The sequence below is a fragment of the Globicephala melas genome, chromosome 19 (assembly GCF_963455315.2).
Source record: "Globicephala melas chromosome 19, mGloMel1.2, whole genome shotgun sequence".
NCBI lineage: Eukaryota > Metazoa > Chordata > Mammalia > Artiodactyla > Delphinidae > Globicephala > Globicephala melas.
Window position 1 is genome coordinate 49,931,772 of NC_083332.1, and position 24,903 is coordinate 49,956,674.

The 24,903-nt window shown below is 39.9% G+C and overlaps 2 protein-coding genes across 2 annotated transcripts in view; one reads left to right on the forward strand and one right to left on the reverse strand.

Annotated features, from left to right (window-relative positions):
• The window catches only part of GLG1 (golgi glycoprotein 1), a 148,099-nt gene that overhangs the window by 97,995 nt on the left and 25,201 nt on the right, over positions 1-24,903 (reverse strand). The window lies entirely within an intron of this gene.
• LOC115857016 (large ribosomal subunit protein eL36-like) lies at positions 17,218-17,568 on the forward strand. Its single transcript, XM_060289449.1, is given in 1 exon segment — positions 17,218-17,568. A coding segment is annotated over 1 exon segment (351 nt).

Genomic DNA, 24,903 nt, shown 5'->3' on the forward strand with positions numbered 1-24,903 from the left:
CTTTAGAAACTTTAATTTCAGGAGCTGCCTCAAGATACAACCATAGTATACTGTATATCTTTTCAGTAAAGCATTATACTGTATTATAACCTGCTTATATGTTTCTGCAGGGTGGAATTTTGTCTATTCCATATACACATTGCCCAATACAATTAACACAGTAAATGCTCAATAATACATGTTTCAAGAATAACTAAATAAAGTTATTGAAAACTACAGATATAATCTATATGATGAACAAAACTTAGCTGTGTGCCTTTATTTTCAGAAGAATTAGATAATTTTATACTGGAAAGCCTTAATAGTAATTTTATAAGGTAGAGAAGTGTTTGGATGAAGGTTACAATGAACTAAATGGCTGCTCCAGCCATAACTAAATGGCTGCTCCAGCATAAAAGAGACAAAGAACAGGCAGCAGAGGGTGGTTATTTGGAAAACACTGCACACCTATCCAACAAAGGACAGAATACACAGAAGTGAGTAGAACAGCAATTATTCCCTCTTTCTTTCACATTCTAAACTCTTTCCATCACAGAGGACTACAACTTTCAGTCCATCTTCCTACACTTACACCAACACCTAAGATTAATATTTGCAAACCCTTTTCCTTCTGGGTGTTTGGTCAGGGGAGGGGGGTGAGCAAGAGAGGAGATAGCTGTGGAGGGGTACTAGCAGTTAAGGAGCACTGAAACACTTACTGACTGCATTGTAAAACGTACATATTTTCGTTTCTTGCAGTAGTCATTCAAAAGCTTCTTTCTGAGGCTGGGTAAGAGATTCCATAAAGTTTTGAGTATGTATTTTCATAATGTGGTCAAATGTTAAAGCTGATAGGAAAGAGGGCTACAAGACTCAACTGATAGGATGTCCTGGAATCTTAATATATCTTGGTCAATATGTTGGCTTAAAAAGATAAGCATATGGGGAGCAGCGGCTCTGCTTCATGGCAGGCAACATCTCCACAGGGTGTGGGTTTCCTAGTGGGACAGCAGTCACACCATATGGTGCTGCTTTTATTGGCATGGGCAGGACAGAAGCTGCCAAAAACTGAATGTGCTATTTTGGTCCATAAGACGTGATAAGTCCAAAATTTAAAACATAAGAATCTTTTAATTAAAAAAGATTTTTTAATTTTACGATTTCAAAAATATTGGACTTTCATAATTCAAGGCTCAATTGGGTAACAGCTCTCAGCCTTTGAAATAAGACAAAGATTCAAACAAAAGTCAAAAGATGGGGAATAAGCTTGGCAACAATTCTTTGAAAAAATTTCTTTAAAGATTTAAACAAAACTTCTCCATAGTTATACTATAAACATAAAGATGCTATGTATAGAAACAGCTTCTGGAATACTATGCCATGATAACATCAAACACGGGCAGTAGATGTGAGAAGCTGAAAGACGGTTCACCAATGGGATGGATTCTATATTTCTCTCTAACTACTTCTCCAAGTTTCTGCATAGTAACACACCTCCAACTTCTCAAATAAGCTGATCTAACGTTTGGAGTTAGGACAACCTTGGAAATATTCATGTTGAATCCACAGACAAACTATTTAACCCTTACAAACTCAGCCCTAGATTTGAGTAACTAGGTCCAAGATTCTAAAAACAACAACTTCAAATGCTATATTGAGGCTGGTAACATTAATTTCAGAAAAGCAATTTTTGAGAGCTTCCACACTTGTTTCAATGCTGGCCATTCCGCCACACCTGCTCCTTTTCTGAGAATTAGGTTAATTATACGTAATAAAAATAGCTTCTAGTTTGGCCTGAGATGACAAGATAGGTTTTATGAACTGCTTTATATAAGGCAAGAAAAATTTTAAAATAAGGACTAGGTTAAATCTAAAATTATGAGAACTCCATTTTCCTGCCCATTCAATTCCTTGAACAACAATAAACACAGATTATCTAGATTAAGGTGAATCGTAAACTCAAATAACATTCACCTAAAGAGGGCTTTTGTCTGGGCAACCCAAATATGTAGGAATATTCATATAAGCTACTGTGATTCTCAAAGTGCATCAATATCAGCATCTGCAAATTCTTGGACCTACTGAATCTGTTGTAATCAGGCTTCAAAGTGATCTGATGCATGCTCGAGTTTAAGAACCACTGAAGTAACAGTACTTGGACTCTTGATATGAGAAAGACAGAGTATGCCAAATACAGATCACACTGCTGAAAAGGCATCTTTTTAAAACTACTTATTTTCTCCTGCAGGCTCTTAAAAATTTTTTTACCCATTCCTCCAAGTAGGCACAACAGAAGCTAGCCTAGAACAGGAAGTTAATTACAACTAAAAGAAAATGGCAAACACCTTTCCAGTTTTTCTTTTCTTACCAGTCCTATACCTATCCTCCTGAGGAGTTAAGACACTGCTATGACCTAGTTTGGAGGCGTGGAAAATAGACTATATTTTCCACCAAAGATCACCGTTTTTTCTTTCAAATGTCTTGACTTGGAAGATACGAGCTCCTTTAAGTTATAGGTCCTTTTGTTTAAGCCAGTGTTCAACCTCTGCTTTGGTTCTAAGTTCCTTTACCAGGTTTTTTTAAATATTTATTTATTTACTCATTCATTCATTCATTTTGGTTGTGCCAGGTCCTAGTTGTGGCAGGCAGGCTCCTTAGTTGCGGCTCGCCAGCTCCTTAGTTGCAGCAGGCGGGCTCCTTAGTTTTGGCATGAAAACTCTTAGTTGTGGCATGCATGTGGGACCTACTTCCCTGACCAGGGATCGAACCCAGGACCCCGGCATTGGGAGCACTGAGTCTTAACCACTGCACCACCAGGGAAGTCGCCCTTCACCAGTTTTGAAAACATTTTAGTGTAGTACAAACACTAACTTACACACTAAGGAATTAAACAAGGAGTGGAAGAAGACTTTGAAGAATAGTTGTCATTTGAGCTGGGCCTTGAAAGATGAGGGGGGAGTTACAATAGATGAGAAGGAAGAGAGATTTCAGGCTTAGGGAACAATGTTCACTCCTTCACAAAGCCCAGGTGACTCTGAGGTAGGTGATGGAGACACAGTGCTGTACAAGACAGACAAGGGCACTACCTTGTGGAGCTTTCACGCGAGAGGATGAGATAAACAATGAAAAAATAGGCAGACAACTAAAATAATGGCTAATTTTGTCGTGAAAGAAACTGGGGAATAAAGAATAACAGTGGAAATTTTTACTTTAGGTAAGGAGGGCAGGAAAAATTTCTCTGTGGAGATGTCATTTAAGCCTAGATCTAAACGGAGAGGATGTAGCTATGAACAAGTGGGTGGGGAAGGTGGGGGAGGACGGAGAGTATTCTAGGCAGAAGGAGCATCATATTGGAAAGAGTCTGGCATGTTTTAGCAACTAAGGAGTGCAGGTATGGACAGAGCCTAGTGAAAAGTAAAGTGGCAGAAAATACATTCCAAAAGAAGTCAGGAAAGAATTTGGATTTTACTTGAAATGCAGTGAGAAAGTGTTAAAAGAGTTTAATCAGGGGATAGACGTGATCAAATTACTTTTGCAAAAGAGATGCTGTTTGTTTATTATTTTTCTTTTTCTTTATGTTTTTGGCTGTGCCATGTGGCTTGCAGGATCTTAGTTCCCCGACCAGAGATTGAACCCAGGCTGACGGCAGTGAAAGTGCAGAGTCCTAACCGCTGGACTGCCAGGGAATTCCCTATTTATTATTTTTCAATAGAATTCTTTTTAAAAATCAACTTCGAGGTATACTTTGGGTAAATATCTAAGGCTGGAATTTCTGGATCATACGTTAAGTGTATGTTGAAATATAAGAAAATTCGCTACTATGTATAAAATAAATAAGCTACAAGGATATATTGTACAGCTCAGGGGATACAGCCAATATTTTATAATAATTTTAAATGGAATATAATCTATATAAATTGTGAATCAGTATGTTTTACACCTGAAACTAATATAATATTGTAAATCAACTGTACCTCAATAAAAAAAAATTTTTTTTAATTCAGTTTTCCAAAGTGGTTACACCAATTTACAACCCACCCACTAGCAATGCATGAGAGTTCTAGTTGCTCCACCTCTTTGCCAACAATTGCTCATGTTTTTTTTTTCATGTTTTTAATTTTAGCCATTCTAGTGGATAGTAAGTGGTATCTCATGGTTTTAATTTGCATTTCCTTGATGACTAATGATATACAGAGTTTTTCCAAGTAATAAGTGGCCACTAATATCATTTTTTTGTAAAGCACTGTTCAAATCTTTTTATTTTAAAAAATTGAGTTTACTATTATTGAATTTTAAGACTTCTTGATTTATTCTAGACACATCATATGATGGATACATGTTTTACAAATATTTTCTCCTAGTCTGTGGTTGCCATTTCGTTTTCTGATAGTGCTTTTTTTTTTTTTTTTCAATTTTATTTATTTTTGGCTGTGTTGGGTCTTTGTTGCCGCTCACAGGCTTTCTCTAGTTGCGGCGAGCAGGGGCTACTCTTCGTCACGATGTGTGGACTTCTCATTGCAGTGGCTTCTCTTGTTGCAGAGTATGGGCTCTAGGCGCATGGGCTTCAGCAGTTGCAGCACACAGGCTCAGCAGCTGTGTCTCGCAGGCTCTAGAGCGCAGGCTCAGTAGTTGTGGCGCACGGGCTTAGTTGCTCCGCGGCATGTGGGATCGTCCCGGACCAGGGCTCAAACCCGTGTCCCCTTCATTGGCAGGTGGATTCCTAACCACTGCACCACCAGGGGAGTCCCGATAGTGCTTTTTAAAGAGCAGAAATTTTAATTTTTATGTAATCAAATTTATCCATTTTTTCTTTTTATAGTTAGTGCTTTTATGTCTTAAGAAATCTTTGCCTACTCCGAGTTGATGAATATTCTGTATCTTTTCTAGAATTTTTATTTTTAGCTTGTTAAAAAAAAAGAGAGAACAGGCCCAAAATGGCCCCACATCAGCAAATCAAGACAATACCTAACCTAACTGCAGTTTCAGTCTTTACCAGGAATGTAACCTTTAACCAGTCAATCTGGTTAATTACTGGTCAGCACTAGTGAGGTAATCTGCCTGAGACCCCTTCTGTCCCCCAAAGGAAGGTGACCTTGCCTGAAACAACACACTCTTTGCTAGAAATTTCCTTTTTCTGTCCCCTTTCACCTATAAAAGCCACTCATTTTGTATAGCTCTTCCGAGCTCCTTTCTATTTGCTAGATGGGATGCTGTCCTATTCATGAATCACTGAATAAGGCCAGTAAGATCTTTACATTTTTACTCAGTCGAATTTTGTTTAAAAAGCTTTTAAATTTATATCTATGATCCATTTCAAGTTATTTTTGGTGAGGGTGTGATGTAAGGCTGAAGTTAATTTTCTTCCCATATAAACACAACAGATTCCTCAACAAATTGTGCTTGAACAACTATCCTTTCCTTTTTGATTGGCATCTTTGTTGAAAATCATTTGATCATGTAGGCAGATAGGTTATAGGATCCCCGGAGGAAAAGAAGCAGGTACAGCCTTTTTTGACATAAAAGAAGCCATTTTAGGCCTAAGCCGTTTTGTAATCTAAGCCAGGCCACAATGCTTGCCCTTAACAGGTCTCAGCAATTAATGATCCTAAGTGAACAAAGGAATGCAGGAACAGAGGAAAAGCAGTCAAGAAACAATAGTTCAGGGACTTCCCTGGTGGCGTAGTGGTTAAGACTGTGCACTCCCAATGCAGGGGGCCTGGGCTCCATCCCTCGACAGGGAACTAGATCCCACCTGCATACCGAAACTAAGAGTTTGCATGCCACAAATAAGGAGCCTGCGTGCAGCAACTAAGAAGCCCACGAGCCGCAACTAAGGAGCCTACCTGCCACGACTAAGACCCAGCACAACCAAATAAATAAATATTAAAAAAAGGAAAGAAACAATAGTTCAGCGATAGAACAGAGTCCTAGTTCCTTCTCAAGGGATATAAATGACAATCTGATACATATCTTTGAGCTGTTCAACAGGAACTAAGGCCCCATCCAGGTGGAGAATGGCAACTACATGCTAAGAACCCCAGACTGGCCAGAATCTAAGGAATTATAATGGTGACCTTTTCTGACCCTCATGACTTTAATCAGCTAAAGCTTGGACTCAACCTCTGCCTCAGTTCTATGCTGAATTCTCCTCTGTTCAAGCCCCTTCATGAATATGCATGTACCCTTAGCTTAAAACTTCCCCAGTTTTGCTGTTCAGGGAGACACTGCTTTGGGAAAGATCTCCCGTGTTCTCCTCCTTACTTGCTGCAAGTAACAAATCCTTCCTTCTCCCAGTCTTTGGCTTGGTTGTATCTTTTGGCTCAACACCCACCAAGAGGTGAAATCAGTTTTCAGGTAACAATCAGGCATATGTGGACCTATTTGTCAACTTTCGATTCTGAACCACTGAATAGACAGTATTTTAGGCTTGGGGCCATATATAGTCTCTGTTATACTCAATTTGGTAACTGTAGATCAAAAGCAGCCCTAGGGAATACATAAACAAATAGGTTTAGCTTTGTTTCACTAAAATTTTACTTACAAAACACACAGCCATTTTGTCAACCCCAGGTTTATAAGTTTATCTTTCTGACAATACCATACTGTCTTTTTTTTTTTGGCTGTGTTGGGTCTTCGTTGCTGTATGCGGGCTTTCTCTAGTTGTGGTGAGCAGGGGCTACTCTTCATTGCGGTGCGCGGGCTTCTCATTGTGGTGGCTTCTCTTGTTGCAGAGCATGGGCTCTAGGTGCGTGGGCTCAGTAGTTGTGGCAAACGGGCTTAGTTGCTCCGTGGCATGTGGGATCTTCCTGGACCAGGGCTCGAACCCGTGTCCCCTGCATTGGCAGGCGGATTCTTAACCACTGCGCCACAAGGGAAGCCCTACCATACTGTCTTGATTACTTTATAGTAAATCTTTATAAGTGCTGAAATACAAGTAATGCAAGTCATCCAATTTTATTCTTTTTCAGCTGTTTTAGCTATTCAAGCTCACTTGCATTTCTATGTAAGACTCAGCTTGTCAGTTTCTATTACCTAGCCCCCCAAAAAAGCCTGCTGGGATTTTGACTGTGATTGCATTGAACTGATCTGCAGGTCTTCCAAACCTAGGAAGAATATTATCTCCTTCTGTTAAGTTGGATCTTTACTTTTGTGGACAAAGGATGTTGCCTGCCATTCCAGTAAACAAACAATGTTGCCCGTCATTCCAGTAAACAGCAAATGTGGCCACCACCAAGCCACCAGCCACTGCAGCCCCCGCCCCGCCACAGTGCCACAGTGTGCTATAAGGGGAATTCAGGATGGAGAAAAAACAGGATACTGGCCCTAAATAGTTAAGATGCGTATCTAAGAAATAATTTCAATGAGCCCAGACTCTAGCTTCTTCCCATACACAGAAAAGCAATAAAATCATTAACTTGAAATGTCTGGGGGTTTTTTTGTGATTGGCAGTAATCTTTTGATGTTCAACTACATGATTCTTTTTCAGCAAAAATTCCTATATATCCTAGCTCCTCCCTTACCTCTTTGGAACAGTTCCTCAGAGCTATCTGAGAGGCTGTCTCCTGGACTATAGTCCTCAGCAAAGTCCCGAAATAAAACATAACTTGCAATTTTTAGGTTGTGCATTTTTCTTCAGTTGACACTTTCTTTGAGCAAATTTATTCTTATGTATTTTTTAATGCAAATGTTAATATCTACTAAGCACATAAAAACAAAGCAGAGGGCTTCCCTGGTGCCACAGTGGCTGAGAATCCGCCTGCCAATGCAGGGGACACGGGTTTGAGCCCTGGTCTGGGAAGATCCCACATGCCGCAGAGCAACTAGGCCCGTGAGCCACAACTACTGAGCCTGTGCGTCTGGAGCCTGTGCTCCGCAACAAGAAAGGCCGCGATAGTGAGAGGCCCGCGCACCGCGATGAAGAGTGGCCCCCCGCTTGCCGCAATTAGAGAAAGCCCTCCCACAGAAAAGAAGACATAACACAGCCAAAAAAAAATTAATTAATTAATTTAAAAAACAAAACAAAACAAAAAAACAAAGCAGAATTTATGCTTTTTTTTGGCTACGCTGAGTCTTTTTTTTTTTTTTTTGCGGTACGCGGGCCTCTCACTGCTGCGGCCCCTCCCGCTGCGGAGCACAGGCTCCGGACGCGCAGGCCCAGCGGCCATGGCCCACGGGCCCAGCCACTCCGCAGCACGTGGGATCCTCCCGGACCGGGGCACGAACCCGCGTCCCCCGCATCGGCAGGCGGACTCCCAACCACTGCGCCACCAGGGAAGCCCTACGCTGAGTCTTTGTCGCAGCACACGAACTTAGTTTCCCCGCGGCATGTGGGATCTTAGTTCCCCGACAAGGGATCGAACCTGTGTCCCCTGCATTGGAAGGTGGACCACCAGGGAAGTCCCAAGCAGAGCTTACTCTTTGTGATACCAGCTCTCAGATTCTCCTACGTTAACTGGGTGTCAATTTAGTTCTGACACTGTGAAATAAAATTCATATTCTATGGCAAAACAAGAAAAATTTAAACATAAAAAATTTTCTCTGCCCTCTGGCCTCCTCTCTCCCCACCTATTGTGTATCTGCTTTATGCATCAACCAAACCTCCCCCATCAGAAGAAATACCTGCTCAAGTGAAGCAAAGAGCAACATTCTCCTAAAATCAATAAGACAACTCCTTAAAAGATAACATTCCTTCTTGATCTTGTAAGGGCCATGCTTAGATCTGGATTGTGTAAACTGTCAATAATACGTCATTTAATGTACAGCCCTCTGTCTAAAAAAACTTATGTAACTGTGTTTTGACTTCCAATGGGAGGAACAGTTCTGGGAGCTTTCTGAGATGCTCTTCCCAAGTTATAATCCTCAAATCTGGCTCAAATAAAATTTTCCACTACTTTCATATACTGACTACTGATTAATTTTCATCGTCACACTAACTACCCAGAGTTAGGGCAGACCCCACAAATTGAGGGCTCGGTTTCACAAGACTGCCCTTACTTCAGATGCCAGTCGTGAATCTCAGGTCCCAAGGACACTTGTAATTCTTCTGACTTGGCTACAAGTTAGAGGGTCCCCATGACGCCCTCCTCAAGTTTAATAACTCTCTAGACCAAATCACAGAACTTAGGAAAACTTCTACTTACATTTACCAGTTTATTATATAAGATACAACTCAGGAACAGTCAAATGGAAGAGATGCCTAGGGCAAAGTGAGGGAAGGCACAACAGAGCTTCAGGCCCACACAGGGCACGTCACCTCCTGGCACCTTGATCTGTTCACCAACACAGAAGCTCCCCAGGTCTTCTAGTTTGAGTTTTTATAATGCTCAGTCTCCAGAGAGCCATCCCACCCCATCCTTGGAGGCTGGTGGGTGGGACTGAACGTTCCAACCTTCTAATCACTCCTGATAACCGGCCCATTCTCAGGCTATCCTGGGGCCCCGTCGTAAATCACTTCATTAGCATAAACTCAAGTGTAATGAAAGGGGCGTGTTATGAAGTAACAAATCCTATTACTCAGGAAATTCCAAGGGTTTTCGGAGCTCTGTGCCAGGAACTGGAGACAAAGATCAAATATATATTTTATTATACCACTCTTTTAAAAAATGAGGAGGTGAAAAAGAAATTAATTACATGGGACTGAGTGAAGTGATGAGGATGATTATAATTTTTGTGACTTTCTGCTTGAATAAAAAAAAAATCCCACAAGGACTCAAGGCAAAAAATATACAAATCAATTTTCACTACAAAGTAAAGGAGCTGTTACAGTGGAGGATTACTGGACTGCATGTCAATATCATGACATAGTATGAGTGTGTTTCGTGTTTGGTAACTGCAATCATTGTTGCTTTTGTTGTGGTCATCCAGTTACAATGCTTGGTGTCAGTTTATTTATCTCTTGTAAAAATAAAATACGGTATGTGTGTGTGGGAAAAAAAAAAAACAAACGAGGAGGGAAACCTGGTTTCTTGTAAATACACTGCTAATTCACCAGTGTGGAAGCGCAGCGGTGGTGTGCATGAGGTAGACCGCTCAGTCTCCTCTACAACTGCCTTTAAAAAAATATCAAAACTAGGCCAGGTCACTTCGAGCACAAGGGCCAGAAGAATGTGAGCAGTGTCCCGTGGGGTATGCCTTTACAGTGTCGCTTCAGCCACACCTCAGAAGAGTCGGGTGTGGGCAAAGATTCAGGGAGAGTTCTCCATTCTCCCTTTCTTAAGAGAAATCTTCCCTCTTAATTTGTACTTAAGTCCATGGTTGAGTCACAGGACCTTGTTTTATCTTTGCTCAAAATTTGATTGTTTTGACAGATTCTAGCTTAACAGTGTTAGTTAGACAAACGGCAATTTTCTAGAACATTTTTTTTTTTTTTTTGGCCCGGTGTAGAAGCATGGAGTCCTAACCACTGGACTGCCAAGGAATCCCCTGGAACAATCTTTAAAATATGGACTCCATAGCAGTTTCCATTCTAGTTCCTATTACACTTTGCCATTATTTTGGTCTTCTTGTAGCTGTTAAAAGCTGAGTTTTCACTGTATATCCAAATTCCATAATTTGGTATAATAAACAGCTCTTTTATAGAAGTAGCCATCTGATAATAGCAGGACTCACATATACAAAGATACAAATTATCCATCTAGATTTCTCATGGGATTATTAAAAATCCTCAACCATAGGAATTCCCTGATGGTTAGAACTCTGCACTTTCACAGCTGTGGGCCCAGGTTCGATCCCAGGGAACGAAGATCCCGCAAGCGGCATGGCGCAGCAAAAACAAAAAACAAACCAAAAACACCCTTCAACCCAAAGCATATGCATCCAACACTCTTAATCACAGCAACATAGTTTACAACCATGCTAAACCTCAGTAACATAAGTCTTTAAGAACCAGGTACAACACAAAATGATCTTTAAAGAGATACTTGGGAATTACTATGCTCACAAAAACAGTCCTGGGGAATAAAAACCAATTTGTACGATTCCTCAGTACTACTTATTTAAACCCTATTTTGTTTGAAAATATTTAAGACAGAATTTTTTCAATAAATGGGTTGAGATTCCTACACTCTTCTGAATATATTACTGCTAAATATCAGGTGGTCACTGAAAAGTCAGATGGGACATCATTAAATCAGGATGAAAATGACTAGTCAGGGAAAGAACTAAGTTATACCCAAGAACTTTGGCAAAGTGCATGAATAAAATTATTTTCTAATGGGATGGATCTTATTAATATTCATTTCCTCAACTTGCAAATTCAACGACATCATTGCTTTGTCACTTTAATTAGCTCTCTGCTTAACAGTGGACCTACTGACAGATACCCCAATAAAGATGAGATGCTAATATAAAAAGATGTAATTTCCTTCAGTTTATTTTATAGGATTTTGTGGTAAAATGGAAAAAAAATAATTTAAAAAACAGTTATAGCTGTGCTTGGAGATATTAACTAAATGGACTATTCTCACATACTGATCAAATGATCACTGTGGTAGTTTAAAAGTTCACAAATTCCAATTTTTCCTTCTTTGAAAACTGAATCAGGTCACCAAATTCCAAATCATAATCTTGTCTTGTTTAGTGGCTTTGTTTCAGACAACGAAACATAAAATAGGTCAGTTATTCATGTTGTGAAGGAACTTGCCATACAGAACAAAAACAAAAAACTTAGCACAAATTTCCTTTAAATCACCAACTCCATCAATACATTTCAAATGTGATTCTATTCTTCAAAGAATGATTTGCCACTATTTTTACATTTCTGTATAAAATAACCATGCATAACATCAAGATAACTGTTAATGTGTGTTAACCAGGTTCTTAGTATTCTTAATTCACATACTGCAGAAGATGGCAAAGAAGAAAGTCTCCTGCTAGCTCCTTTTTGTACAGCAAGAACTAGGATCATGCCTGGGCTTTCTATCACTTACTTATGCTAAGGAACTCGCTTTGGAACACATAAACTCATATTTGTATTTTGCTTTGGAATTTCATATGGTTTTACTTAGCAACAGATTAACTTTATTAATTATGTTTTTCTTGAGCTAATTATTAATAAAATGTGCTCCCATTCTGAAAACAGGTTGAGCAATGGCTCAGAAACAATTAGCCTAGGATAGAAACAATTTCTGTGGAAAAACAGTCACTAATTCATACAGGGACAATTATAAGCTGGTCAGTTAACTCTAAATTCCTAAATCACAAACACACACACAAATACCCTTTTGCTTTTACTACAAGAAAGTGAAACAGTCCTATAGGAGAAAAGCAAGATGATGGAAACGGTCAACAATATTGAATATTTTTATCACATTATAAATCTTGGTTTTAAATACCAGAAGTTCTTTTACTAGAAAGTTTAAAGTTTTTTTACTAGGAGAAATGGACTTCTCTCCACAAAACGTATGTTTTTGTTTGAGGCTAACTCAAGCATGTTATTTAACCAATTTTTTTTTCTTTTTTCTTTTTTTTTTGCGGTATGCAGGCCTCTCACTGTTGTGGCCTCTCCCGCTGCGGAGCACAGGCTCCGGACACGCAGGCTCAGCGGCCATGGCTCACGGGCCCAGCCACTCCGCGGCATGTGGGATCTTCCCGGACCGGGGCACGAACCCGTGTCCCCTGCATCGGCAGGCGGACTCTCAACCACTGCGCCACCAGGGAAGCCCCTATTTAACCAACTTTTGTATGGAGCACGCTGTAAGGCAGGTTATATGGAAAATAACCTAAAGTCTGGAGCCAAGGGGTAAAAACAGAGCTAAAACTAACAGTCTAACTGTATGTAGGTTGTTTACATTATGTAGGCAGATAGGAACAACTTATAAGAACAACCCTAATAATATGTCTCTAATTAACTTAATCACGTTCTCATAAAGAAAATGTATTCAGATTGTCACTGTTCAGAACAGTGAAGTACTTTATTTAGTAGGAGGAAGATTTACCGTCTACACTTGAATCAGTAGGGTGAGTCTCTACTTTTCCTACTGACCAATTTCTCCCTCAATCCCCCATAAAATTGGCATAGTTAGCAAAACTAGAAGGAACCCAGGGTCTCTGATTTAATAGCTTTGTAAATTCTTATCTCAAACATCGCAAACTTTTCTATAACTACATAATATTTGAGTTGTGAGTTTCATTTTATTTTTAGGGATCTTTATTCACTGGATAGTTATCCATTTTATTTTATAGTAAGTTAGATGAAGTAAAGCAGTAAGAATCTCAGTTGAGAGAAATTTTAATCATAGAGAGTTTTAGGTACTAAAATAGGCAGGAAGCTCTATTAGGGTCTAAGAAGCAACGGAGTATAGGCTACTCTAAGAGCATGTGATTGAGTGATGGTGAACACAATTTGCAGACACTGCTAGATCAAAGCCCAGGAGAACATTTTAAAATGTTAGACACACACTAAAGAAAGTAGTAAAACAATGAAACTCTGGGTAATTAAGAATTCAAAATATTTGCATTTTTATTTACAGATGGTCCTCAACTTTCATAATCTGATTTTCATACATTATATATTTACATACCTAGGAGAATTTTAAATGTTGATTTTAAATATTGTGTTTACCAGCTGGCAAATTTTTAAGCTACTGAGTGGAGGTACTACTTGCCCAGCAATATTTCACCTTTGGCAGTATCACCTCTTAAGGCGTATCATTGTGAAATTATTAGGATATTTTACTGGGCTTAGAGGGAAAAAACGGGAAGAAAAATGCAAGTGCTAAATACTAGCAGAAAGAAGCATTTCAAATTTAATTTACTGCTTTCTGGCCTAAAGCCAGTCTTCCATGAATTCAATTATAAAGGATGAATAATAAAATGAAAGAGTGTGCATAAATGTTTGAACTATATTACTGAAGACTGTACCTAAAAGGTTAAGAGTAAGTTAGGATTTTATAATATTTGTTAACTCGCCAAGCACCTGCTTTATAACATGTAAGTTTAGCTTTAACCTATATGACTTTTATCCTTGTATCCATGGATACACATTCATAAATTTGAGTACTTGAGAACCTCAAGACATTTTTAGTGGATGTGAAGAATCTGCTTTCTTTCTTGGGCCAGGGGGGTGGGGGGGAACACTTGTTTTTCCTCCCAAAGTTAGTTACTTTGGCCCTACTTTGGGACTGGAGTAGTTAGAAGAAAAGGGATATCCCAAGAGAGAGGGGCAGATAAAATACAGTTGACTCTTGAACAACTAGGGGGAGTTAAGGGTGCAGACCCTCCTCACAGTCAATAATCCGAGGATAACTTTAGAGTTGGCCCTGTATCTGTGGCTCCACATCTGCGTATTCAACCAACTTCTGATCATGTAGTACTGTAGTATTTATTTACTGAAAACAAAATCTGCGTATGAGGGGACCTGTGCAGTTCAAATCCGTACGTTCAAAGGTCAACTGTAAAATGAAAATTTAACTTACTTCTATTATCCATTCTGTCACTGACTGTGCATCTTCCTTTCACTTTTTAAATGAGGAGTCAGACCACATTTCCTGATTTCCTGCTTCATGTGATTTTTATCATTAAGAGTCATCTTCTCTATCCCATTTTTTAGCTTTCTGCTGTTTTCGATGTTTAAAAAACAGCTCTCTCCTCCTTAACCCTTTATCTTCTTTAACCCTCCATCCTCTCTTAGTTTTGGACAGTGACACAAGATTATGTGTCAACCTGACTGGGCCAACAGGTGCCCAGATATTTGGTCAAACATTTTTCCCATCCAGGATTTAGTCTGATCTCCTTAGCTTCAGTGTTTCTAATGACCTGACAGTTTTTGAGGAAGCCTGGTCAGGTATTTTGTAGAATGTCCTTCAACTTCAGTTAGTGTGATGTTTTTCTCATAGGATATAGGTTTGGGGGAAGAACTGCCTTTCTCAACACATCATATCAAGGGCATACATGCTGATGATGCCAACTTTGATCACCCGGACAAGGGAGTGTTTGCCAGGTTTCTCCACTATAAAATGACTCCCTTCTAGCTTTCCACATTCTACTCTTTGGAAGCAATTCACTGAGTCCAGCCCATACTCAAGAGGGGAATGGGGAGTTAAGCTCTACCTCTTGGAAGAAGAAGTATCTACATAAATTATTTTTAATTCTTTTTCTACCATGGCATCATCATTCCCCCAGTAAGTAATGCCCACATACCCAATGGAACTTTGGGTTTACTTTTGATTCCTTTTTTTCCTGCAAGTCCCCTATCTTAGTCCTTTAACAAGCTCTCCTTAGTCATCTTTTTTCAGTATTAGATTTAGTCAATCTCCTTTCCTTCTATCATTGCTTTAATCCAAATCCTCATTTTCTAGACTACAATCTCTGAGCAGGTCTCTTTTTTTTTTTTTTTGTGGCCTCCATGCCTTGTTCTGTTCCAATCTGCCTTTCATCTATCATACAGTCATACTGTATGAGACAGAAATTTCCGGAAAGACAGAAAGAGTATCCCTGATTTGTACCTAGAATGTAGAAAGTACATAATAAATAACTGTTGGGGAAGTAGAAGATACAACAAAATTTTTCTTTACCGTAGTTTAGTCTCCATGCTAGGAAAATAAAAACAGCTTGCAGAAAATTAAAGAAACAATAGAAATATTTAAATGTTAATTATTTTAAACAACACATATTGCTGAGGTGTGGATGAAAAGTATTTATGATACAGGAAGAGTGTAAACGTCAGAGGAGAAAATGTTTAAGGTGCTGCAAAACTAACTACAACTAACTAAGAAGCTAAGAAAAGGAAAATGTCCTTGCCCAGGAAAATAATCTAAGGAAATCTTTCAGACTCCTCAATGGTCTCTTCAAATCTGGTGTTTTGAATTTTTTATAGGAGAACATCTTGACTAAAATGACATAACCTATTCCACAGGGATCCAATCTTGTCTCTTGACCTATGAGCTGGAGATAATGTGGTATAGCTTTTCCAACTATTTAACATATGAAATAAAAAATGGTAACAGTGGCAAAAAAGTGTGGGGGGGGTTACAAAGGGGGCACATTTTTGTTGAGAAAATAAAGTGTAAGTTACCCAAATGTCATTTACTTTTTTTTGCTTTTATAGAATGCTCACACTTCTGACTAGAAAAGGTTTAAAATTATATTTAAAATAGGGAAATATGATTGCATAGAGGTTGAAAACTTTAAATCAGAAAAACACCAAAACTTTACTATGAAGTTCTCGAAGTTATTGCTGAGGACTAACAGCTGGGATCTACAATTTGGGTCATGGAACATGAGCACTGGCCTCTGGGACTTGCCTTTCTTTAAAAGAGACAGAGAGAGGGCGTCCCTGGTGGCTCAGTGGTTGAGAGTCCGCCTGCCGATGCAGGGGACACGGGTTCGTGCCCTGGTCTGGGAAGATCCCACATGCCGCGGAGCGGCTGGGCCCGTGAGCCATGGCCGCTGAGCCTGCGCGTCTGGAGCTTGTGCTCCACGACGGGCGAGGCCACAGCGGTGAGAGGCCTGCGTACCACAAAAAAAAAAAAGCAGATTGTAAATAGAAGACCCTAACAATTTGTAAAAGAAAGTTGGAATACTACCTCATTTTAAGACTTACAGTAGAGCAACAGTAATTAAGAGTGTGCTATTGGCAAAAGCACCAGATAAAAGGAATAAATATTAAATCTTGTAGATTGCAGGGACGTCCCTGGTGGTACAGTGGTTAGGTTAAGACTCAGCGCTCCCAAAACAGGGAGCCCGGGTTCGATTCCTGGTCAGAGAACTAGATCCCACATGCATGCCACAACTAAGAGTTTGCATGCCACAACTAAGAAGCTCATGTGCCGCAACTAAGGAGCTGCAAGCTGCAACTAAGGGGCCCACTTTTCGCAACTAAGGAGGCCACCTGCCACAACTAAGGAGCTCATGTGCCACAACTAAGGAGCTCACATGCCACAACTAAGGAGCCCACCTGCCACAACTAAGGAGCCTGCGAGCCGCAACTAAGGAGCCCGCCTGCCGCAACACAACCAAATAAATACAACCAAATAAATAAATAATAAAAGTACAATATAAATAGAAAAAAAACCCTGTAGATTGCAAACCAAAAAAAAAAAAAAGAAGCAAATTTTACTACATGTAAATTATACCTTAATTTTTTAAAAAGGAAAAAATGATGAACTATGGTAAATTTAATTTTTTAAAAAAGTAGAAGAGCTAAGCAGCTGGGTATAACTGTAGAGAAAATTAGTACACTGAAAGGTAAGTCAACAGAAATTATCCAGAATGTAGCATGAAGACAAAAAGTTAATAAATATGAAGACTCTGCCTCAGAAGCCATTAAGGAACAAAGCCACAGCTCTGTACTACCCCATGGCCATGGGCCTCAACAAGGGCCACAAAGTGACCAAGAACATGAGCAAGCTGAGGCACAGCCACTGCCATGGACGCCTCACCAAGCACACCAAGTCCCTAAGGGACATGATCTGAGAAGTATGAGGCTTTGCCTCATAAAGGCAGAGCATCTGGGACATGCTCAAGTTCTCCAAGGACACACAGGCCCTCAAGTTCATCAAGACAAGAGTGGGGACACACAGCCATGCCAAGAGGCAAGAGAACCTGAGTGATGTCCTGGTTGCCAAGAGGAAAGCCGCTGCCAAGGACTGAGCCCCCTCCTCTCTCTGTGCATAATAAAACCTTTATAGTAAAAAATAAACAAACATGAAAAAATAGCAAGAAATCTAACTTAACTGAAGTTCAAGAAGAAGAGAAAGAGTGGGGCAGAGGCAGATAATGGCTGAGAATTTTGCATAAAGAATGAAAGACACCAAATCAAAAGAAACTCAATAAAGCTCAAGTCAAGAAATAAAAGGAAAGTCACACCAAGACAAATCATAGTGGTCAAGAGAACACAGACAGAAAATCTGAAAAGAAGCCATAGGAACTAACTAACTGCTTAACAGTGACAGTGAAAGCCAAAAGACAGTGGAAAGAAAATGTGCTGAAAAAAAAATACTCCAACCTAAAATTCTACACGGTTATTGATTTTTTATTTTTCGGTACGCAGGCCTCTCACTGTTGTGGCCTCTCCCGTTGCGGAGCACAGGCTCCGGACGCGCAGGCTCAGCGGCCATGGCTCACGGGCCTAGCCGCTCCGCAGCATGTGGGATCTTCCCGGACCAGGGCACGAACCCGTGTCCCATGCATTGGCAGGCGGACTCTCAACCACTGCGCCACCAGGGAAGCCCCTGTTATTGATTTTTTAAGGCCACAAATCCCTCCCATTCCTTAATGCACATCCCTTTGAATGTGACATTGTCCCTCTACCCATAAAGAGATGGAATCTAATTTCTCCACCCTTTGGAATGTGGGCTTGGCCATCTGACTTGCTCTGGTCAATGAGACACTTTTCAAGAAGCTTGAAAAGTACTTGTTCATTGGATCTTGCCATTGCTTTTTTTTTTTTTTAATAAATTTATTTATTTATTTTTGGCTGCACTGGGTCTTAGTTACTGCACGTGGGCTTTCTCTAGTTGCGGCGAGCAGGGGACGCTCTTTGTTGCGGTGCGTGGGCTTCTCATTGCGGTGGCTTCTCCTGTTGCAGAGCATGGGCTCTAGGCGCACGGGCTTCAGTAGTTTTGGCATTTGGGCTCAGTAGTTGTGGCTTGTGGGCTTAGAGTGCAGGCTCAGTAGTTGTGGCGCACGGGCTTAGTTGCTCCACAGCATGTGGGATCTTCCTGGCCCAGGGCTCGAACCCGTGTCCCCTGCGTTGGCAGGCAGATTCTTAACCACTGTGCCAGCAGGGAAGTCCCTATACTGCTTTATGAACCCAGCTACCACATGAAGGCATTTAGCCTAGCCAGCTGAGAGATATGTTGCCCAGTTCCTTTCTCACCTCACCAAACCACCAGACATATAAGTGAGGTCATCTGGACTATCCAGCTCCCAGCTGACGTGACAAGTGACTACAAGCAGACGAATGAGATACCAGGTAGATCAGAGACAAGCCATCCCCTTGAGCCCTGATCAAACTGCTGACCCACAGATTCATGAGGAAATAGTTGTTGTTTTTGAGTCATTAAGTTTGGGATGGTTTGTTAGTCAGAAATAGATAACTGATACCTAGAGCCAGCAAAAAATATCCTTTAAGAGTAAGGTAGAATAAAGACATTTCCAGACAAACAAAACCTGACAGCTGGCCAGCAGGAGACCCTCACTAAAAGATATTCTAAAAAATGTATTGTAGGCAGAAGGAAAGTGGTCCTAGATGGACGCTTAGAGAAGCAAGAAGGTATGAGGAGCAAAGAAAGTACTAACTAACGGGTAAATCTACAAAAATATTGCCTTTGTAACACAATAATAATAGTATCTTAATATTTTTTAAATTCAATGCCAGCAACCAATTCCAGGCATTATAATTTAATTTACCTGAGACCTCTGGGTACTGATATTTTAAAAATCGCCCGAGGTACAACTAGAGTTTAGAATCACTGACTGAAATACACCTGTATATTTAATGTTGGCATCAGTGCCCACCTTCCTCCCGCTTTTATTTGCCTTGCCTTTTTTGAAGTTACTGACTTGTGATTCTGCATTAAAATAAGCTTTAAAAAATGTATTGTCTCCGTAATACAAAGTGGCTTACTTTCAGAGATACTAAAGGCCTAAAAAACAATTATTATATAATTTCTAATTATTTCCCATCAACAGGATACTACTATAAAATCACAGGGTGTTTCAGTTGCAAACACCCAAGAAAATTGCAGGTAAGGCTAAAGCTAAACTGGTTCTGGTTAATGTTCTTCTACAGTATATTCAGCAAAATAGTAACTAACACAAAAGACCAGGCTGCAGGCCATCTGTTAACTAACAGTAACAGATCAGGATATTGTGCTACTCAAAACACTATGCTAACTGTGGATTTTCCTAAATTGCTCTGTTGACCAGATATGGATGATGATGCTTATTATCTAATTCAAATTACAAATCTCAGAATTAAAATAAATCCCCAAACAAATCCTTTAATGATTAAAGATTTCCAAAATAATGAATTTTGGCTGCAATATCCAAGTAAGTAAAAAGGGGTGGAATCAATATAAGGAAAAAGAGGGACTTCCCTGGTGGTCCAGTGGGTAAGACTCTATCCACACTCCCAATGCAGGGGGGGCCCGAGTTCCATCCCTGGTTAGGGAACTAGATCCTGCATGCATGCTGCAACTAAGAAGCCCGCACGCAGCAACTAAGAAGTCCGCATGTCGCAACAAAAGAAACCCATCCCACGTGCTGCAAGGAAGATCCCATGTGCCGCAACTAAGACCCAGCACGGCCTAAATAAATAAATAAATTTTTAAAAACCTATTAAAAATTTATATAAGGAACAAGAAAACAATGCACGTAACAGTTAATATAAGTGAGTAGAATATATGAACCATGCCTTATTGATTTTAAGATGAACCATTATTTTATACACCACGGGGGGGGGAACTGCCAATTGTAATTATGTCATAAAATTTAAGATACATCCTGATTTCCAAAATGTTAAGGTGGGGCTTCCCTGGTGGCGCAGTGGTTAAGAATTCTCCTGCCAATGCAGGGGACACGGGTTCAAGCCCTGGTCTGGGAAGATCCCACATGCCGCAGAGCAACTAAGCCTGTGCGCCACAACTACTAAGCCTGCATTCTAGAGCCCGCGAGCCACAACTACTGAGCCCATATGCCACAACTACCGAAGCCCGCGTGCCTAGAGCCCATGCTCCACAACAAGAGAAGCCACCACAAAGAGAATCCTGCACACCACAAAGAAGACCCAACACAGCCAAAAATAAATAAAATAAAATAAAAAAATTTATTAAAAAAAAAAACTCTCAGCCAAATCAACCACACCACCCAATTTAACATCAAAATATAGCCTCGGGGCTTCCCTGGTGGCGCAGTGGTTGAGAGTCCACCTGCCGAGGCAGGGGACATGGGTTCGTGCCCCGGTCCAGGAAGATCTCACATGCCGTGGAGTGGCTGGGCCCGTGAGCCATAGCCGCTGAGCCTGCGCATCCGGAGCATGTGCTCCACAACGGGAGAGGCCACGGCAGTGACAGGACCGTGTACCGAAAAGAAAAAAAAGAAGAGTTGCACAAAATAAATAAATACAAATAAAGAGTTGCACATACATTATATATTATAGCCTAAAACAAATTTGTTCTGTAAAGGGACATAGAGTAATTATTTTAGGCTTTGTGGGCTACAAACAATCTCTACAGTCTTGTGGTATCTTCTTTTAACGTTTTAAAAACTGTAAAAACAACTCTTACCTCCAGAGACATACAAAAAGCAGGTTGTGGTCTGGATTTGGCCCATGGACTGTAGTTTGCCAATTTCTAGTCTAAGATACAAATGGGCACAGAGGAGTGCTTGATAAAACAAGGTTGTGAAGAAATTAGAGAACTGATCTATTCTAGATTTCAATTTAATAGCTATTTAGTAATGCTTTAACAAGAACTGCTAAGCCAAAAAACAATGAAGCTTACTGAAGATAAAGTTTATATTTTATTCTTTTCACTTTAAAATATAACTGACAACATTCTGTTTACTCATGATCCTGAATGAGTACCTGAAGAAATATTTTATTTTTATTTCTTGGAAGAAATCATGTAGCAATTCTGATTTAGAAAAATAGACGTCAAGATGTTATTGAGGGCAAATTTCTAATGACTCCTATCATACTTTATACATGGGACCCCACCCTCCAAAAACCTGGGCTTCAAATATAAATACACAAAAAATAACTTTTAAAGGATCATCCTATTCACTTTTGCTAATAGCAAAGCCTACCCAGGCTCTGATAACCATCAAGAAGGAGAAGTAAGTCTCTAGCACTAGTGAAAAGCCAAGCCAAGGCAAGCGTTTTTTTATTTGTGCTGCCTAGTATGTACCTGTTATAGAAGAGAAAATAAATTTACTGCTGAGTTTTATATAAATGGCGTTTTCAGTAGTTATTAAGAGAAACTTAAAAACTGAATGCCAATTCAGGAGGGTCTCAAATTAACCAGACATACACCCTTAGCTGTTCCCATGGAGAGTAAAACTTTTCCAAATTTAAAAACCAGATTCAGGGACTTCGCTGGTGGCGCAGTGGTTAAGAATCCGCCTGCCAGTGCAGGGGTCACGGGTTCGAGCCCTGGTCCGGGAAGATCCCACATGCCGCGGAGCAACTAAGCCCATGCGCCACAACTACTGAGCCCGAGTGCCACAACTATTGACGCCCACACGGCTAGAGCCCGTGCTCTGCAACAAGAGAAGCCACCGCAATGAGAAGCCCGGGAACCGCAACGAAGAATAGCCCGCGTTCAGCAACAAAGACCCCAGGCAGCCAAAAATAAAAATAAATAAATAAATATTAAAAAATAAAATAAAATAAAAACCAGATTCACACAAGTTCTAAGTAAATCTATTTTGATATTGCTTGAATCACAAAGAAAATCATCACCAAAAAGTAGACTCTAGAAATGTTTTCTAACGAAAGAACTCTGCAGAGTTAATATGCATCATGACTGTGGATCCAGAAATGAAAAAGAAACATAGCTAGAAGACTGTAATCTATAACAGAAATATAAAAATGAAAATCATAAAACACAAAGGGGTGATCGATAGTTGCTTGAAGTATTCTGACTTCACATTGAAACATTCTTACAGCAATGACTTAGACTTGCTTCCCATTCTGTTAAAACTAAAAAAATGAGTAAGACACAACTTTGTGGATTTTTGTAGGTTTTTTCATTTGTTTGCTTTTATTTTTTTTAACTAATCAGACCTAAGTAGCAATGAATTTCATCTCTTTTTTAAGAAACTGTTTAGTATATGAGTATGCTGATTACTCATGACTGAAAAATGAGACTGAGACAAGAATGAAATGGACCAAAATTGATCTCATTAGAGTAAGTCAAAGCTTTCTGTAGAACTTGGCCAATTAATGCCACATTCTAAAGCCAGTGACTTGTATGAATCCTGTCTGTGGTGCGGCACAGTCTATTTTATCCCTTAGCTTTGTAGAATTTCTTGCTCTACAAAGTTCAATTTCAGAGTAAATACTGTTATGTGTGTTTTATAAGGCCAAAATGTAGATAGTTTGTAAGAAATCAATAGATAATGTCTAATAAAAAAAGAGAACAATGTAAGTATTCTACTTAAAAATTAGATAAATACAAAAATAAAGAACTGGGGCTTCCCTGGTGGCACAGTGGTTGAGAGTCCGCCTGCCGATGCAGGGGACACGGGTTCGTGCCCCTGTCCGGGAGGGTCCCGCATGCCACGGGGCGGCTGGGCCCGTGAGCCATGGCCGCTGAGCCTGCGCGTCTGGAGCCTGTGCTCGGCAACGGGCGAGGCCACAGCAATGAGAGGCTCGCGTACTGCAAAAAAAAAAAAATAAATAAAAATAAAAAAAATAAAGAACTAAGAGTTGAAAGTAGGGAAAGCTAAAATTGGATATTACACTTTTCCATTATATACCTGGTTGTGCTCTGACTTTAATTTTTATGTATTAAAACTATATATGCACTACTGAATAAAAACGGAGGGGAAAAAACAAAATCCATATGCCTGCCAGGACAAATGGAATCCATGCGAATATGGGAGCATTTTCTTAAGATGTACTCCTAATTCTACTCTGCTGTGCTTCAGTACACAAAGAAAGTTATCTGGTCTAGTGATGCTGGTTTTGTTTTGTTTTAATTCCCCCAAAATACCATTTGCATAGGTTATCTTGAATCAACCAACCAAAACAAGATTTAAGAAAAGACCTTTGAAACAATGTTTTTCCAACATAACATGGTCTAAGAAGGCATTTCAGTAATCTTTAACTAGCTGAAAACAGGTAGATGTGTCCTGAAAGTTCTACATTTATTAAGAGCCAGTTCTTAATAATCCACATAAATGAGTTGGAATCCAGAATCAGAGGGTTCAAGGCTGCCCCAGGAATGCTGAATAGCAATACTGTACCAGGATTTGAGATATTAAATGCATAAACTGTTTTAAGAACTCAAGAGATCGTCATTTAAGGATATTAGCAAAACTTTTCCAGAATAGTTGAATCTCATGCTGCACCACTGTCCAAAACACGTATCTAAATCCTAAAGGCTATCACATTTTAAAGATGCTAAATCAAAAAACTAAATTGAAAATGTTGCTCTAAATGGGGTTAAGAACAAACACCAGTTAGGCTTTTCTGGGCCTATCAGGAAAATGGGATATCCAAGGGCTGGGTAAGAGAAAATCAACAGTTCATCACAGGAAGTACTTAAGAAGCAAAACCACACTAATAATAAATACCACAAAGTTTTTGTTTTTTAATCAGGCCCCATTTTTTAAAATTATAAGTATTGTTGGGCTTCCCTGGTGGCGCAGTGGTTGAGAGTCCGCCTGCCGATGCAGGGGACACGGGTTTGTGCCCCGGTCCGGGAAGATCCCACATGCCGCGGAGCGGCTGGGCCCGTGAGCCATGGCCACTGAGCCTGTGCGTCCAGAGCCTGTGCTCCACAACGGGAGAGGCCACAGCAGTGAGAGGCCCACGTACCGCAAAAAAAAAAATAAATAAAAAATTATAAGTATTGTTAATATATGTTTAGCTTTTTTTTCCTAACGAGTGACAGGCTTGTACTTCACATTATTTGCAGAGATGTACACGATATAATCTTTTCCCAAAAATTCCAACTAAGAATTACTAATTAAGAAAAATCATTATGAAATATATACAATGTTTTGTGACTTAGAAGTGAGCAGTTAACCAACCTGAGATAAGGAGATGCTTCCCGTTCCACTTTACCATGTTCACTTTTAGAGCAATTCAGTTAGGTGGGATTTTTCTGTCTGGTTACATCACCCAGTAGCAGTACCTGGGGAGTCCTTTATTAAGAGGTTTTTGAAAATATCAACTAATGCTTGGGAACAATAAAATGTAAAAAACTTCAAAAATTTTTTGTTTGCTTTTGAACTGATATGCTGTTGGTGCAATAA